The sequence below is a fragment of the Gymnoscopelus microlampas genome (genome assembly GCF_963454915.1).
Source record: "Gymnoscopelus microlampas genome assembly, chromosome: 3".
Taxonomy (NCBI): Eukaryota; Metazoa; Chordata; class Actinopteri; order Myctophiformes; family Myctophidae; genus Gymnoscopelus; species Gymnoscopelus microlampas.
The window spans coordinates 7,976,507-7,995,394 of NC_139940.1; the positions used below are offsets into that span (position 1 = coordinate 7,976,507).

At 41.9% G+C, this 18,888-nt stretch overlaps 2 protein-coding genes across 2 annotated transcripts in view; one reads left to right on the forward strand and one right to left on the reverse strand.

The window, feature by feature from the left end:
- Window positions 1-18,888, forward strand: part of sult2st3 (sulfotransferase family 2, cytosolic sulfotransferase 3) — a 340,324-nt gene that overhangs the window by 218,992 nt on the left and 102,444 nt on the right. The gene's annotated exons all lie outside the window — the stretch shown is intronic.
- The window catches only part of LOC311040044 (syndecan-2-B-like), a 27,291-nt gene continuing 10,083 nt past the window's right edge, over window positions 1,681-18,888 (reverse strand). Inside the window, exons 2-5 of the mRNA XM_084050116.1 lie at window positions 9,423-9,558; window positions 7,789-7,994; window positions 6,329-6,560; window positions 1,681-5,449 (exon numbers count right to left, since the gene is read on the reverse strand). Coding sequence (XP_083906242.1) covers window positions 5,286-5,449; window positions 6,329-6,560; window positions 7,789-7,994; window positions 9,423-9,558 — 738 coding nt within the window. The 3' untranslated portion in view covers window positions 1,681-5,285. The remainder of the gene's footprint in view (window positions 5,450-6,328; window positions 6,561-7,788; window positions 7,995-9,422; window positions 9,559-18,888) is intronic.

Consider the following 18,888-nt stretch of genomic DNA (forward strand, 5'->3'; position numbering starts at 1 on the left):
TTATCTAAATCTGCAATGTATCTAACTAAACCTGTTAAATAACTGTAATAATTACACTATTTGCCTCTGATAGTGGAGTAATTGTGTGGTACAACCATGAACATGGTCCTCCAATATATTACAGTAAGTGAACCACAAAATAAAAGACTGACAAAAATGTACACCATGAAATGTCATTCATCTGGTAAAATGATAGGGTACACAAACTTAGCCACTTTAGGGCATCCCTATGTTGGACATGTCATTACAGCAGAAATAGCTGATCTACAAACTCACAACGTGCAGCGATGCGATGCCTTGTGAGGTTGTAGATCGGCTATTTTCCCCCCGCATGACACAGTTGGATGACAAAGTATAAAACAAGGCTTAAAGCGGCACTATGTAACTTTTCTTTTTATGAATAAAATGTAATTTTGTCCAATCTGTATGGTACATACATAACTTAACATAACTTAACAATTGGGGTGCTCTTCTATTGAGGCATTTAGATCATGTAAAACAGGGGTGGGCAACTTTGATGATGGAGAGGGCCACTATGTATTTCCACACTCACTCCAGAGGGCCAGATTGTATATACTGTCGGGCAGTTCTATGTCACTCAAAAGTAGCAAAAATAGCATCTACAAGCTCAAAACGCATCACAGCGCGACCCGTTTTGAGCTTGTAGATCTGCTATTTTTGAATAGGAATTCAGATTTTTTTAAAGCTATTTTTTAATTGGAATCCTGAAAAGTAACATTTGTATTTCATTTTCAAATGCATTTAGTTATACTGTTAACTTTATGAACTTAAATACAAATACATTGGCCATAAAAAAGACAATATACTTTTAATACTTGTCATTAAGCTACTAATATAGACTGAAGTAATTAAAGGATCATGCTAGCAATTGTAACAGCTGAAATCAATAATATATCAGTACTCCGATATTAATCTTCGGGCCGCATTAAGTGAAGGTGGGGGCCGCATGTGGCCCCCAGGCCGCCAGTTGCCCATGTATGATGTAAAAGGTCATGTCTCACCTACACAGGATCTGACACAAATTTTGACCTGTGATGGTCAAGATTCAATTTATCCCCTGAGCAAGCAGGCATGCTCTATTAGCCCAATGGTAAAATGTTAGCACTTGCGCAGGAAACCTGGTTCAAATCCGGGGTAGAAGAGGAAAGTTACATAGTGTAGCTTTAAGTTGTTAATCTTGGTCCAAAATGCCAGGTCTTGTTTTTCGGCTACAGAAAACACAGTCCTGGAAATAAAAGCATATTGCAAGCTTTGCTAAATACCAGCATGGACATGTGGAATGAGCGCTGCGGCTAACACTGGCTGCATGGCTGCCCAGATTGTTGTTTGAATGACAGAGAAATGAGCAGGTGAAGAAGAGAAGGTTGACGGAGGTCAGATCTAAAGGCACAATGGGTGAGATGATGAGAAGATTGTAGAGGAGTGAGAGTTGTTTGGAACAAAAAGTAAACCAGAGAGAGAGAGGGAGAGGGAGAGGGAGGGAGAGGGAAAGAGGGGAGAGAACAAGAGAAAATTGCAGATCTACAAGATCACAATGCGTTGCATTTCACAGCATGAGACACAACGACACCATCGTACAATAAAGTATAAATTAGGGCTCGAGTGGTCAAACAAACAGCTTCTACAAACAAAGAGAGTAAAAGTAAAGAAAACCCAACATCTGTTTCAGAATTTCTTTTATTCAGCAGTGAGTCCCACAAGATACAACGCTGTTTCAGAAATAACAGGTTTTCTCTAGGTCACCAATGTGTCAGTAACATGAATCTTTACTGGTCTCTCCACCACTGTAGAGGAATGTCTTTGTGAAAACTAAAGCTGTGGTGCATTCATAATTCAGCTCAATTCAATCAACTCAAAATTAGTTGTGTAAAATGTAGAAAGTGCAGTTTATTTATTACTGGTGACAGCATTCATTACATTACGTCAACTTCATTTTTTTTCTCCATTTGAATGTTCCACTTTCAGAATCGACTGAACTTAAGACTTGAATGCAGCCTTGTCAAAAAGGTAAAATAAAAAATAAAATAAAAACCAATGCAGTAGGCACACCAAGGCTTGAAATGTCTAAATACTGTACACTCCAATATATATATATTTTTTTACTAACAGTACAACTATTATGGTCTATTTTATTATAAATTAATACATACTGTATAAATTATAGTATCACCAGCATACAAGCCTAGATACATTTGAGGATCAAAAGAGGAAGTGTGTTTAACAATCACTGGTAAACATTAACATGATTCTGATCTCCAACCAATGAGGAGTATCGAAACCAGAGCCTGAGCTAGGACATTAATTAACCACTGGCGTCCCTATTTTGGGCATATCATTAGGCAACATAAAATAAAATAAAACATGTTGCAGATCTATAAGATCACAAGGCTTTGCATCCCAACACGTTGTGAGCTTGAAGATTGGCTATCTTCGCTATTCATGGCACGACAAAGTATTTAGGGCTGAAGTGGTTAATTAAAGATAACTGAGCATGCACACGTTCACATGTTCTATCCCCTTGTTCAGACTCTAGTGACTTGTTTCTCGTCAGATCGGAGAAGTTTCCCAGGTGTTGTGAACACTCCATTAGGCAGGAAGAGCACATCTGATCGCATGTGATCCAGATCTAACAAGATGTGTTTCAGTGTGAGGGCTAGAATTCAGGAATTGGCTTTCATCTGCCTGCATTGGGATGTTCCACTGTGATAAGATACCTACTGTGCACTGAGAACAGTCATTCCAGTGTTTAAAAAACCCTTATGCAATTCTTTAAAGTCCAAACAAGCCCCAAATCCAAAATGTGCGTGAAGCCTGACATCTCGGTGAAAAACAGAACCGCACTGTTGGTGCCAGGTGATGTCACCATCTATCGAGTACAGCAGATAATGACATCACCTGGCACCAAAACCAGCCTATGCCAGATGACCATTCGGTACCGTGCTCCTCACCTTTAGATGTCAGGTCTCACTTTCTTTCTTTTTTACTGGCTTTGTTATGCAGTATATTTTAGATCGGCCTACAGGTCTAAACCGCCAGATTTATGATGTCATGATTATCTGGTTTACACCAATAGGTTTAACATCCAAGGCACCAAATCACACGTCATTTTAGAAAGATAATTTATCTCTCCAACATGTATGTGACCTTCTCGCCCTTTGTCTTTCACGCTAACCTCATCGGTAGTGGAATTTAACCAGGATCTGCGTCATATAGGACTAATGAACAGCACCATATATCTTGACAGAGGTTAGGTAGTCATTATTACTAGTTTGCGATCAAAGCAACCCCTAGAGAACGCACGCATTGAATACCTGTGATGTAGACAGCTGGTAACTTTAAAACCACATTAAACCTGGCGTCATTATTTTAGGCATGTCATTATAGGCAAAGATTTTCAAAAAACAACAGACATAAAAGCTCACTTCAGTGAGCTTGTAGATCCATTTTTGCCGAATGTCTGCCTATTATGACATACCCGGAACAGGGACACTAGGGTTAATGTGGTTAAAGTACGGTAGATTACATTACAGAGTTTGGGCCATTTCAGGGCAATGTGTGCTAGATTTCGATTTTTCAGCAGGTCTGCAGAGAGGTCACGTCTTGACTCTGGAGACTGCAGAACCATTTGTTTCCCTGTCACTTTGAATTCAAACTCAAAACCACAATAGCTATGTACAGTTCACCGTTAAGACAAAGAGGAATGTGCTTTGGTTCGGGTCCAAAAACATTGGTCACTTTGGGTCATCGAGGCGTTTGGATTATAGTGATCAACCTTGGCTACACTTGTAGACATGAATTGCAGAGGTCTCACTTCGTGCTTGTTGTTGTTGCTTTTGCTTCCACCCCTGGAAGGAACAGTTTAGAGAATCTTCTCCTTTACAATAGTTGATACGTGTGATTTCTAGAATGGCCACGCTTTAGTCGCAGCCATGAACTCGTGTCCCAGAGAATTATGGACCAAAAAAATGTACTCTGACGACTGATTTAGGATAGATTTGACTGACTAATTCAATGGATACAACCGTATCAATAAAATATGACATGAAATAATACAATTTGATACAATTGAGTAAAAAAAATGCCTTGAGGAAATATCTATAAACATATCTTTGAGTACTAAAACACTATTGAAAAGTCATTCTGCAAAAAAGAAAGATATCATAATCGGGCATTGCTACAACAAAATATTCCTTACAAATACGTACCGGTATATAAACACAGTCTGTCAGCATAGAAAATAACAGATGTATCACATTACAAAACAAAGAACAAAACTATTCTTCTAAATATTTAAACATGAAATGTAATAAGGCAAGCTAACAAAATAACAGAAACAATACAGTTTGACCTCAAATAAAGCGAAAAGAATATGTGAACTATTTTAACCACTTAATCCCCATTACTCAGTTGGCCAGAGTTCCCCCAGGGCTCTATTCTAGTTCTAGTCCTTTTTTCCCTCGACACCAAAACAGCTGATCTACAAGCTCACAACGCGCTGCATTGCAACACGCTGTGAGCTTGTAGATCCGCTATTTTTGCCAAATGTTTGCCGCAGAATGGGGACGCTAGGGTTCATGTGGTTCAACTCTTAAGCTCCTTGTGATAACGATCTCTTATCGTACCGTTTCTGTTAAAGCATCTGTCCATCTCTCTTTGGTAAGTTTCGGTCGCCTTCCTCGGGCTGTTGAACCAACGTCCAGCTCTGTCACACAGGACAGTAACATGAACCTATTTCGTCTGGTATGTGGAACCAGGTCCAGCCCAGCACAACACAGCACAACAGAGCACAGCACGGCACAGCCCAGCACAGCTCAGCTTTGGTGCCACAGTAAACACAATGTTCTCGATACTCTTAAAGAAGAGAGGGAAACGTTTGAAATCAGAGGGATAAGTAATATGTTTAGTTTTTTTGGTAGGTTGAGACTGAGCCGTGTATGTCATTGGCACTGGAGACGTTGAGTTGAGACGTCTGTGTCTTTGTCTGTGGTTGTAGATGGTCACAGAGATCTGGAGTTTCTCAACTTTGAATTTTTTACATTGTAAAGCTTGACTGTGGCTTTGGTTTGTTATGTCCTCCTCCTTTGCAAAGACGGAGGAGAGGAGAGGAGAGGAGAGGAGAGGAGAGGAGAGGAGAGGAGAGGAGAGGATTAAAGGGAAAGGAGACGAGGAGAGAAAGGGTGAGGTTTTTGGCTTCTAATGAGAGGAATCATCTTCAGATGTCAAAAGGCCCTGAGAAGAACGGAGAGGAGTCGCCATTGGTCAGCTCAGGCGTAGAACTCCTTGGTGGGTGCTTTCTGATAGGCTGTCGGAGGAACTTTGGTCACTCCCAGGTCGTAGCTGCCTTCGTCCTTCTTCTTCATCCGGTAGGCGAGGAGGAGGAAGAGGCAGAGGGCACAGAGGAAGGCGACCACGCCGCACGCTATGATCGCTGGAGACGGAGACAGAAAACACAACAGCCGAGTTCAGAACAAAGATTTGCGACGAGACGAAACCGTTCTCAGCCTGATTTATACTTTGTTGTAAGACGGTGTCGTGCACCGGAAACAGATGATCTACAAGCTCACAAGGCGTCACGTTCGAGATACGTTGAGCCTGTAGAACAGCTACTTTTGCACAAAACCTTTGGCATGTTGAGATTGGCTATCTTCGCTATTTGTCACACGATAACGTCTGTAGGGCTTCAGTGGTTAACACGGCACTGCGACGCCTGGAGGAGCCGAGAATTGAACCACCGACTTTCCAATTGCCAGAATTATGATGACAGGCATAGGAATGTGATTGTGGTATTATGTGTATGAGCTTGTGTGTTTTGTGTTACGTATTATACTATTGTATGTCGTCTTATCGTCATATGGTGTGGATGACGTGTTGTCTTCCTTTGTAGCTGTGTTGTTTTTTTGTTGTACTACGTCTGACAGCCATTGGCATGCAAGTACTTTCCCCTCGGAGACAATAAAGTCATTGTCATCATCATTGCAGTCACTCCTGTCCTTGTATATGTGCGTGTTATCAGCCAGGAGTGTGTTACCAGCCAGTAGCTATGGCTGATAACAGCTGGAAGAAAAATAAATTTGATATTTTTTGTTGGAAAGGTAAAAAAAGAAAGTGGTCTTTGTCAAGTTAAAGTTTCCTTTTGTTGTTGTTGCTGCTGCTGAATAAAAGACTTGGAGCATTTTAAAGTGAGTTTCGAGCCACCTTGTTTATTCATGATTCTGCTGTTTGCATTTTGGCTCAGCACCAAAAGACGGGGGAGGATGTGCGATATTTTTGTCTTTGACGATAAAAAGAAAAACCTGTGTGACTTTACCTGCCAGGACTTCAGTCCTCTCCCATAGGCTCTCTGAGGTCACGTCTTCCTGCGGAGCGTCCAGGTCCAGCGTTCTACCACCCGCACCTCCTTCCAACTGCACTCCATCTTCTTGGATCACCACGCCTTCTCCGGCCTCTTGGCTTGGAGTGGTTTCACTGGGAGGCGGGCTGGCAGAGGTGGGACTGGTGGCGGCATCGGACCAGTCTGCTGTGGGCTCCCCTGCCGGCACCTGGCACAGAGCCAAGATGAGAGAGAGAGAAACAAAGATATGACGAGCTGGACTGACGTTGCGGATAATGTGTGGTGTGGAATAAGGCTGGGCGATACGACTTCAAATCAATTATTTCAAACTTTTGCCTAGATTACTAATGAATTATTTGGGTTCTTTTTTCTTCAGTGATTCTCCACTACAGTTGGTCTTCATTTTCCAGAAGGTACACTTGTCCGTCTATGTATATATGGGTATGTACATATTAATTTGGGGGTCCTTGACATAAATGTTTTTATTGCCACATATTTCAGACATTTCACAATGTAGGGTCTGAGTTATGTGACACTTTCTATTCGCCAGGGAACTATTCCAGCACTGAAACTGGAGATACAAAATGATGCAGAAGACACAATTAACAAAAGGACAACTCCTTGTTTCTCCTTTGAAGTGAAGTGAGGGAGTTCAGCACCTTGGGCTCTTGTTCTCGACAGAGGGGAAGATGGAGCGTGAGATCGGATTGGGTTTGCTGTACTGCACCCTTGTGACGAAAAGAGAGCTGAACCAGAAGGCTATCGATCTGGCTGGTCAATGTTTGTTCCAAATCTCACCCACAGCATGTCTAGTCTCAGATACAATATCATGATCAGAAAATGTGGGTCATCACCGACAGAACAAGATCGCAGATACAAGTTAGCTGAAATGGGTTTTCACAGGAGGGTGGCTGGCTGCTCCCTAAGGGGGTAAGAAGCTCAGTCATCCGTGAGAGACTTGGAGTAGAGCCACCTGCTCCTTTTGCGTAGAAAAATGCCAGTGAGTTGGTTCAAAGATCTAGTAAGGATGCCTCCTCCCTGATACTCAGGGAGGTTTTCCAGGCCCGCCCAGCCGGCAGGAGGAGACCACGGGGGCCGACCCGAGGACCAGGAGGAGGGATTATCTCCATCCTGGCCAGGGAACGCCTCGGGATCCCCCAGTCAGTGCTGGCTAATGTGGCCAGGGGAAGGGAAGAGGGGCCAGCGATCTAGAACAGGGTTGTCTGTCCGTCTGTCTGTCTGTCTGTCAATTCATATGCACAGTATGTAGGTATGTATGCATGCATGTCCCCACAAAAACAGGCCAACTTGAATTGCCCTACATGCTGTATAACCGATAATAACCAATAATTAATGCAGCCGACTGTCTCAAGGCCTTCTCAATTGCACAGGGAAAGGTCGTTATTAGACTCGTGTCTCTTGTGTTTATGGTTTACCTCCGAGTCTTCCTCCCTCTCTGGAAATACATCTGATGATGATGTCACGGAGTCCTCCACTGTGGTTGGAGGATCCCGGCGGTCCTCCGCTGTGGTTGGTGGGTTTGGAGGAGTGCTCTGTGTCATGCCGGGGTGGGCGGGCGCGGCCTCAAAGATGTCGACCAGGACCTTCGTCAGCGTCTCATCCGTTAGCATTACATCATGCACTGAGGGGGAGGAAGAGCAAATCATAAGCCTCGAACATCAACCATATCACCTCAAAACAAGGTTTCTATAGGACAGGGGAAAATAAGATCATTTACAAGTTCACAGCGTGCTGCAATGTGGCGCACTGAGAGCTTGTAGACCAGCTACTTTCTTTATTTGTTGTTCGGCTAATTATATGGGGTTTAAGTGGTTAAAGAAAAATCAGTAATGATGAATGAGAATATACTGTATATGACAATGTATCTATAGGTCTGTATATGTATGTATAAGAATGGATTAAGACATTATATACACACACATCTACAGCTACAGTATATCTACATATACAGCATATATCTATATATAACTCTGGATTTTGTTACTTATTCAAGAGACAGATCATCCCTGTGTTTATTTCTATTTATCTTTTTCCTTTTAAATGTTGTTTCTTGTGTCTTGCGGGCACATGATGTACAAGAAAATGTAATAAAACATAAATAATATTTGTTTTAATTTAAAAAATCACACCCTGTGTGAAGGTAGCGGCGCCTTTGATACATTTTGTCATCGATATGTGTTTATAATGCGTTTATACGATTAAATAAATATATTGACAATATGTCACGTGAAGCAACCAATCAGAACGTTGACGGGTCTGACCAATCAGAACGTTGACGGGTCTGACCAATCAGAACGTTGACGGGTCTGACCAATCAGAACGTTGACGGGTCTGACCAATCAGAACGTTGACGGGTCTGACCAATCAGAACGTAGTCTCGCGTAGCCAGACCCCACAGAAAATGAAAAACAGCGACTTCTGCTTTTCTGATATTCTGAGGAGTCTGGCAGGAGTATAATGTTAGACTAGAGCGCAGGGAAACACCGGTTTCATGTCTGCCTATAGCGCATCACTTCCGGTTGGTGCGACCATGTTTTCATTCCCACTAACAATATTTCTACACGGAACACTAACACCACTTCTCCCAGAGAACATGGATGGTTTTGGTTATAAGCCCACTTGTTTCTATGATGAAAGAGTAATTTAAAATGTGAATATCTTTCCGTGGTTTTGTCCGCTCCGAGGACGCTATTGTTAAATTAGTTTCGGCTAGTTTCGAGGGGGGGAGGGTGGATCATGGTGGATGGACACGTGAATCCCGCCCACTACATTTGATTGGGTAAAGCGCGGCCCACTTCCTGATCTGAAGGCACGCCCACTTGTATCCAATGCGCACTGGTTAGGACGAACCGCTCCGACAGATTCCACCGCAGGTCGGAATCTGTTCTTGAGAGATTAATCAGAACGTTGACGGTGAACACGGACAAAGTCAGGTATAGAGCAGGATCCGCTCTATACCTAAAGGCTAGCGCCGCTAAAAAGGGGGGGGGAGGGAATAAAACAAATCTAGTGATAACAATAAGAAGAACTGAAAGGCTGAAGGTCTTACAGAAATCCCCTGAGCCCGACCCTGATGCAAAGTCGTCATCATCGCCTTCATCGTCTACGGGGAGGTCCCCCGACGGACGGCCCTCCAGGTACAGGTCATCCGTTTGGGACGAGGGCGACTGGGAAGACACCAGGAGCTGGAGAGATTAAGAAAACATATTAATGTACAGGTGAAGTCATATCAAATTCTAGAACTAGGGTTGGGATCAGAAAACCAGGAGGAATCGTAGGAACCGGATCCAACATTGAGGAAACGGACCCGGTTCCGTCACATTCGGAAGCGATTCCGGGAACCGGTTTAATCACACTGTCAGAGCTGGTTATGTGGACTTCACGTCTGCTATACAATTACAATACCGGTAGTTATCAAACTTTTTAATTTCAAGGACCACCATAGCTCTGAGTTACGGACCTGTAAGGGTCCATTTGGTTCCATTTGTACACTCTCAGAGTAACGGACCTGTAAGGGTCCATTTGGTTCCATTTGTACACAAACAGAGTTACGGACCTGTAAGGGTCCATTTGGTTCCATTTGTACACTCTCAGAGTTACGGACCTGTAAGGGTCCATTTGGTTCCATTTGTACACTCTCAGAGTTACAGACCTGAAAGGGTCCATTTGGAAAAGGGAACCGTTAAGGAATGGGACCGTTTACGAGGGAATCCTTAAGGAAACGGAATTGTTAAGATCCTAAAGGATCCCATGCTAAATACATGACAAATTCTACAACCATGTAAGGGAAGTCTGTTTGTCCCTTCTCTAAACCACCCTGGCCAACGCTCCACACGTCCTAGACGCCTTCCTTCTCCCTCCTGGCTCCCAAGCTGTGCAATAAACTCTGCTTTTAAGTGGCAGTCAGAAGAACTGCACACTCACTCCCCATTTTTCCACCGCAGTCTGAAAACTCACCTACAGTATTTAGACTCCACCGCACCCTCTAGCACTCCTCTCTCCCCGTTGCATCGCTTATCTTTTTGATAGACGCTAGCTATACTATGCAGATATTATGTTGGTTACTTGTTCAGATATTGTGTTACAGTGCAGTAATGTCATTTAGATTTGCTTTTCCTTGACCACAAATATGCTAATGTTATTTAGATAACATGTTGTTGTTTGATGTTTAGCTGGTATCCTCGCAACTTTGAAGCACTACATTGTTCTCGATCGGCACTCGCGTGACCATTTAACGCCGTCGTTTGTTGTCTAAAGATTCGTGTCGTTTACTCTGATCGTGCACTTTTTAAGTCGCTCTGGATAAGAGTGTTTGCTAAATGCCTACATCGTTTAAAATTGCCTTCACACACGCAAGCCTTTTATGTTAATGCAATGACACTTTACCGATCAGAGGTCATGTGGAATAGGAGCTGGTTTTGAAATGCTCAAACTGTCTAATAAAGCTTTGAAAAGCGGAAACGCCGTCCTCCCCGTCTCTCTTTACTGTATTAGTAGTAAGCCTATAGGCCTGTTACTGTAGCGTGAGGCAGCTTGATGTATACTATAAGTACACCCCCTGGACATGGCGCTATTATGTCGCAGGGACCAGTAATGCTGAGTGCCAAGCATTTTTATTGTCTTTGGTATGACCCGGGGATCGAACCCCGACCTCCCAATCTCAGGGCGGACAACTCTAAACCACAAGGTCACTGAGCCGGTCCCTTTACTGTAACTGTCCAGCTGAAACTCTCTCTTTACCGTCTAATAAAGCTTTGAAGAGCTGAAACTCTGTCTCTCTATCTCTCTTTACCGTCTAATAAAGCTTTGGAACGCTGAAACTCTCTCCCTCTTTCTCTACCGTCTAGTCAGTGTCTAATAAAGCAGATGTTCCTCCAGAAATAATATATAATAAAAGCGGGAGGGGGGGGGAGCAGAGTCGGAGAGAGAGAGAGAGAGGGGGGGGGGAGTGAAAAAGTGTGTGTGTGTGTGTGTGTGTGTGTGTGTGTGTGTGTGTGTGTGTGTGTGTGTGTGTGTGTGTGTGTGTGTGTGTGTGTGTGTGTGTGTGTGTGTGTGTGTGTGTGTGTGTGTGTGTGTGTGTGTTACAGCATGTATTCACTACTCCATGTAGGCCTATACTGTAAATGGAGTGTGCATTCTTTCATGTTCATTTGAAGAGCTGTGACAGTCATGTGTGAAGCTAAGCAGAGACAGGGACGATATCTGATGGGGGACGGCTTCAAAGGCAACACACACACACACACACACACACAAACCAGACCGCAGGTGATGCACGTACACACGCACTAATGCACACATTATGTTTTAGTCATTTAGCAGATGCTCCTATTCAGAGTCAAGTGAAATGACAGAATATGGACCTAAGCTGAACCACTTTAACCCCCATCGACACATTTGGGAGCTTGTAGATCTGCTATTTTAGCTATTTCTGAAATATTTTGTAAATGTTCCACCTATAATGACATGCCCAACAATAGGGATTTACGATTTTTTTTGGGCTATTCAAAAATAGCAGATCTACAAGCGAATAAGCTCATAGCGCGGCACTATGAGCTTGTAGATCTGCTATTTTTGAAAAATCGTGAAAATGTGTGCAAATCTTTGAATATACATATTTTTTAAGCGAACGTTTGTAACTCAAATCTTTGCTTCTGGGGATCTCTGGAACAATCGTTTAATTATTTAATATTTATTTTATGTTTTTAATTTTTTATATATTTTTTATATTTTTATACTTTTTATGTTTAAAAAAAAAAGGATTTAGATTTTTTTTTTAATCGGCCTCAGGTCTTAGGTTAAGTTAGAGAACAAGGGTATTCTTAGGTCAACGCAAAAAAATGCCTAAAAAACAAGATGGCGAAGCTCTCACTTTGATTGATTGATCGTGATCACCTCCGTCTGACCCTCAATCTTCACCACGTGCATTATAAGACCTGAGGCCCATTCTACAAATGCCTTCTAAATCAGTTTCTCAAACTTTTTCCTGCCAAGGACCCCCAAATTGATATATATATTTGGCCACGGACCCCCATCTAAAATACAAGATTTTTCTAAAATGTTCAAAAATGTATGAATAGCCAACGCTAAAATCTAAAATGACACAGATGCTTTCCCAGTTTTAATGGGTACAAAAATACAGTGCAATGAATAAACTGCATGAAGGTAAAAAAAAAAAAATCCAACACAAATTCTCACATACGAAAAAGAATAGGCCTATCTTTCAAAAAAAGAAGAGCAAAAACATAAAAAAAAAAAGGATTGCTACGGTTAAGGAAGGACAGCTGAGCTGCAGCGTGGAAAAGCCATTGATGAAAAGAAAGAGAGCGTGTGAAATCCAAGCGGAGACGAAGGAGGAAGGTTTTCCCTCCTCCTGCAGATGTTTACTGTAAGACACAGCTCTGAATACAGCCCATTGAGACCTCAGGTATGTCTGCTATGACAAGCATGCTTCTATTAACACAGGTGCAGAGAGCGGGGGGAGGGGAGGGGGTGCCAAGTGTCTGAGATGTCGGGGCGGAAAACCTATGTATGTGCATAAATGAACTGGGAAAATGATCTGTGTAATATTTTGTGGCGGGAAAGATTTATGTTATTTTCCTTTCAAAAATGTCTTCACATTTTAGATATTTTACCCATTAAATCCGGGGATGTATCTCTGTCATTTTAAGATTTATTTGGCTTTATTATAGCAGTATAAAAAAAAAGCTTGTAGATCTGCTATTTTAGAAAAATCCTGAAAATGTGTGCAAATCTTTGAATAATATATTTATATTTTTTTTTATAGTGAACATTTGTAACTCAAATCTTTGCTTCTGGAGTTCCCTGGAACAAAATATTTGATAAAAAAAAAAATATATATATATATATATATTTAAGAATATAGAAATCGAAAAATGATTCTTTCCCGGTCTAAATGGGTTAAAAAATATATAAACTGTATATAGCAGATGTAAAAGCTCGCAGCGTGGCACGAAGTGACATGCTGTGAGCTTGTAGATCTGCTATTTAATTGAATGGCCAACGTATAAATGCCTTCCAAATCCAATGGATCCAATGTAGTAATTATTTAGTAACAAGCTCTTGTCAATACTTTTCGTTGGTTCAATATTTATAACAGACAGACTACTTTGACTTTAGAAAATGTTCAAAAATTGCTAAAACGAGTGAGCAGATCTACAAAGCTACTGCTACTTTTGAGTGACACTGTAGTTGGATGACGTAGGGCATTAATTTTCAAAAAACATAAAAAGTTGAAATATGGAGAAGGTGGACAAGGTTTCTGCCAGACAGTGACGACAAGAGAGAGAGAGAGAGAAAAGAGAGAGAGACTGTTCCAATAACACAGGTGTTCAGAAGGGAAGAGCGTGTCTTTCCTTTCCTGTAACATATTAAATGTCCATTACCATTACATATTAAGTGAAGATCCATTCAGTGGAAGTATGGCTTAACAGTCAGTTCATAAAATGATATTAACTTCCCCACAGTAACTCTCTGGCATTCCTATTTGGGGCATATTGTTAAAACATGTTCAAATACTTACAAAAAGATTTTGTCGGATGATGTTGCATATAGGTTGTAAGTGGTTAATATCTACTTATCTACCCAAGTAAAGCACTTTTCACGAGAAGAGCTCTAGAGCGTTTATACCTGCCCTTAAAGTTTATTTGACAACAAAACGATTTTGTGTGAATACTTGGCTTGATTTATTTTGCCCGTAACCGTTTTTTTTTCTTCTTCTTTTTCTTTTAAGAAAACCACATCTTGACTTTCATGATTTCTAAACATTTTTTTTGCACAAATCAGATTAAAAATCCACAGTCTTTGAAGCTCAGAAATATGTATGCACACGTACCCGAGTGACAAATAAAGCCCTAGCTCTTGGATCTTGAAATAAGAGCAAATTGGTCAAATCAGTACGTTGTGCCCACCAGACAAGAAGAACAGTTTAAGCTTGTAGTTAAAACCGTGCCGGTATTCCTTTCAAAAAAGGGCAGGAACAGCCCTAAACACACCATCTAGTTAGTCTAAACACCACATAACAACTATATACACATTTCACCCTGTGTCAGAGATGAGTTGGCAGGCGTGAGCACGTGCACACACCCACCCACACACACACCCACAGCTTTGTATTACTATACTTGTGAGGACGTCAACATTTTAGGACAGTAATTTTATGAATGGCATTTTTTTAACACATTTTGCCATTTTTAACCGTAAGCCTAAAGCCGGAAAATAGCAGATCTAAAAGCTCACAACGTGTCGCGCTATAGATCGGCTATTTTCCGGTGCAAGACACTGGCACGCAACCAAGTGTAAATCATGTTTTTAACTATAATTCCAACCCCTAACCCTAACCTCTAAAAGTCTAATCCTAAACCCAACCTGAATCTTTTCTTAATTGTAAACGTAGCTCTAAAAATCTTTTAAAAAATAAATAAATTACCCATTGCATTTCTGATGACCAAAAGAAATGTGTATTTCTCAAATTCTACTATACTTGTGGGGGCGTTTGGTCCTCAGAAGTATAGTAATACAAACACACACAGCAAAAAAATAAATCTTCTCCACCAGCGTAGCAGTCTGTCTTGGCTGTGGACTAGGCAGTGTGTGTGTGTGTGTGTGTGTGTGACCGTGTATGACTGTGTGTGTGTGCGTGTGCGCGCGCGCGTGTAAAAAAATAAAAACACTTTCACTGCCAGGAGGGAAGACTGGAAGGAGGGAAGAGGAAAAGGGGAAAAACATAACAATAAATAAAAGGCAGACAGAAAAAGATGGGCTACGTCAATCTCAGTGGAGATAAACAGAGAAACCTGACCCCCTGACCCCCTGACCCACTCTGCAACGTCCTCAGTCAGACGGGTAAAGTTTGTTTGGAGAAAAAAAACTGATAATATATTCTTACAACAAGCGTTCTTTTAAAAGGCTTTTTTTCTGGATTACGCAACAAGAGTTGGCCGACTGTCAATATTTCACTTGTATGTGTAAAAATATCTTGACATCCGTCATCAGAGAGCTAACAATGAAGTCTTTCCCTCAGCAGCTCATAACATAACATCTCCTCCACAGCAGCTTTCACTGACTGACTTCAGGGTAGGGTTGCAACTAAACCAGGGGTCTTCAACAGGGGGTCCGGGACCCCTAGGGGGTCCTCAGAGTTACTACAGGGGGTCCGCCAAATCTTTGTGTGATAGGATTCCCTATTCTGAGAAGAACTTCAGCCAAAAATAGCAGATCTACAAGCTGCGAGGCGTTGTGAGCTTGTAGATCTGCTATTTTTGGCAAAGAGGTGTAGGTGTAGAGGGAAAAAAGAGAAGACCTAATTTTAAAAAAAAGTTACACCCCTGAACTAAACTATTATTTTCTTACCAATTTATTGTTATCAATGACCTTTTCGAATCAATTAATCGACCCTGTGACACGGTTCACAGGGTCAGCCTGGAACCTGTGTCATCATCGGTCCAGTTGGTTTGAAATGAATCCTTGTAGATCGGCTGTTTTCACAACGTTTGCCTCGTTCTTAGGTAATATTGACAATTGTATAAGGTCTTAAAAGTCCTTAAATTGTAACTTTAGAAATGTGCAGATCCCCTGTATACACTTCTACTGTATGTTGGTTTGCTTACTGTTGAGTGAGAAAACAATGTTGCACATTAAGCTAATCATCTGGGGACGGACCCCCCAAAATAATTTGGGGACCCCCAGTTTTGGGAACCACTGTCCAAACACACTGATCCAACATGGCGTCCCTCTGCCGCCAGGCTGTCACCGCACACACACACACACACACGCACACACGCACACACGCACACACGCAGCCTGGGAAGCTGCAGGAGTGTTGGCTGACTGGGGCGGACGCACGGCGTAATGAGAAGGTTGCTTTGGTCGCGTATATGAATGGTTGGTTGGTTGTTTGGTTCGTACAGGACGAGCGCCGTGCTTCCCATCGCATACGGACAAACACACCGACATGACTTGACTTTTTAAGAAAAAATGTGCTGAATCTCAACACCACAAACTCATCATGACGAGTCGGACAACAAGAGGTCAGCTAATTCACTTCATCTGGAGCAGTTAGGGGTTCAGCGTCTTGCTCAAGGACACTTAACCCCATTAAGGTCTGAGGTTCCTTCCGATTCTACAAAATCCTAACAGTTTTTTTGAAAAACGTATGTTTTCTATATCAGTGTTTCTCAAACTTTTTCATGTCAAGGACCCCCAAAATGATATGTATTTGGCCACGGACCCCCCCATCTCATAAATATGTTGTTCCAGGGACCCCCAGCAGCAAAGATTTGAGTTGAAAATGTTCGCTTTAAAAAACATATATATTCAAAGATTTGAACAAAATGTTCTAGATTTTTCAAAAAATAGCAGATCTACAAGCTCGTAGCGCGGCACTCGGTGCCGCGATATGAGCTTGTAGATCTGCTATTTTTGAATAGCCAAGGAGGAGTAAAATAATGCTTTTTTTTTGCTCAAATCAACCTGAGCCACTGGCGTCTCCACAGTATCTCAGTCTCTCTCAGAGAGCTGTGAGATTACTGTGAGTTTTTTTGGGGGCATTCCTCACATGCACATAAGTCTCTATTGTTAACTATGACCTCGCTGCAATAGACTCCACAGAAAGAGAACCCATAAACCTGGCTAAAAGATAAGAGCAAACTCCACCACTACACACAAAGACTTGTGTTCAAGAGCTGCACATTATAAAATCCCAGCAAAGCCAGGAGCAATGATTAGAATTCTACTATCACATCCTGCCTTTAAATGGTGCTTTACCACAGCTTAAATGGTGCTTAACCATGCACTTAAACTCTACACTAAGTTGACCGGTGCCCCCCAATGGTTTATACTAGAACCCCTACTTTTTCCCCCATCTAGACCAGGGGTCTTCAACGTTTTCAGGACAAGGACCCCCAAGCTGAGAGAGAAATGAAGCAGGGACCCCCACTATGTATTGTATAAAATTGCGTTTTAGATTGAGCTTTTTTTGTTTACTTGGTCTGCTCTTTTTTTCCGCTCTGCACCTATACACCTCTTTGCCGAAAATAGTCCATCTACAAGCTCACAACATAACAGAAGGCGCTGCGAGGCGTTGTGAGCTTGTAGATCGGCTATTTTTGACTAAAGTTCTCCTCAGGAAAAGGGATGCTAGGATTCAAGTGGTTAAAGGTAAAAAATAAAAATCATATCACACAAAGATTTGGCGGACCCCCTGTAGTAACTCTGAGGACCCCCTAGGGGTCCTGGACCCCCTGTTGAAGACCCCTGATGTAGACCATATCTCTTCACCGAACATAACTGATCTAAATGCTCACACAACGCGCTGTGAGCTTGTAGATCGGCTATTTTTGCCCCAGAATAGGACGCCTATAGGCTCCACCATGTGGTTATGCCTTCCATTCACTCAAAACGTTGAAGGCAACCAACCTGCACGATGGCAGCGGTTAAGGGGTCAAGTGTCTTGCTCAAGGGCACTTCAACCTAGTAGTGAAGCCAGCCAGGGATGGAACCGGGAGGTGGTGGGATGCCTCCGCTCCCCCCGAATAGGATTAAAGACGGAAGGCAGCTGCGGTCACGGCCTGAGCGCTCGTTAAGGCATGGACTGTGAATCCTGTGTTCCCCATGCAGCCCCTTATGACCTTGTAGAGCCACACAGTGGGGCCGACTGTCTTTTAGACGTACTAAAGGAGAGAGTTTACACCTGGGGGTTGTTGTTGTGGAAAAATAACTCAGATTTTCACTTAACCCATTAACTCACTGAGTGATTTTACCGCTATGGCGCTGGGTGCCATTATAGTGTTTGACGTGTTTTAGAAAAAATAGTAAAAAAAAAAAAAAAAAGTTTTATTTTTTTTATTTTTTTTTGAAAAACATGTTCAGAACCCAAGATATCATCATCTGAAGATGTGCAGCTCCATCCACTCCTTGTTTAACTTAGAACTGAAAAAGGCTGTATCTCGCTTCCTAAGCACTTTTTGTTTTCTGTGAAAAAAACTCTGGCACTTTTCAGAATCAATTCTGAAATAATTCTGGCAATCCTGGCACTCAGGGACTTAAGACCTGAGGCTTTTTGAAAAACTGTTTTTTGAAAAAAATCCCCAAAAAAATATTTTCAAGATTTTTCAAAAATAGCAGATCTACAAGATCATGGCACGGCACTCGGTGCCGCGCCATGAGCTTGTAGATCTGCTATTTTTGAATAGCCAAAGAAATCTAAAGTGACACAGATGGGTTCCAGGTCTTAATGAGTTAAGTAAAAGTATCAATACTGCAATGGGTAAAAAAAAAAGTAAAAGTCCGGAATTCAAAATTGACTTGAGTAAAAGTAGGAAGTATTATATCAAAATGTACTTAAAGTACCAAAAGTATAAAGTACTCATTATGCAGAATGTCCCATTTCACAAGTTTTCAAATGTATAAAATGTTTTAAAATCTTTTGAAAATAGCAGATCTACAAGCTCACAATGCGTCGCATTTTGGGCAAAGAGACTAGGTAGAGGGTGTCAGAG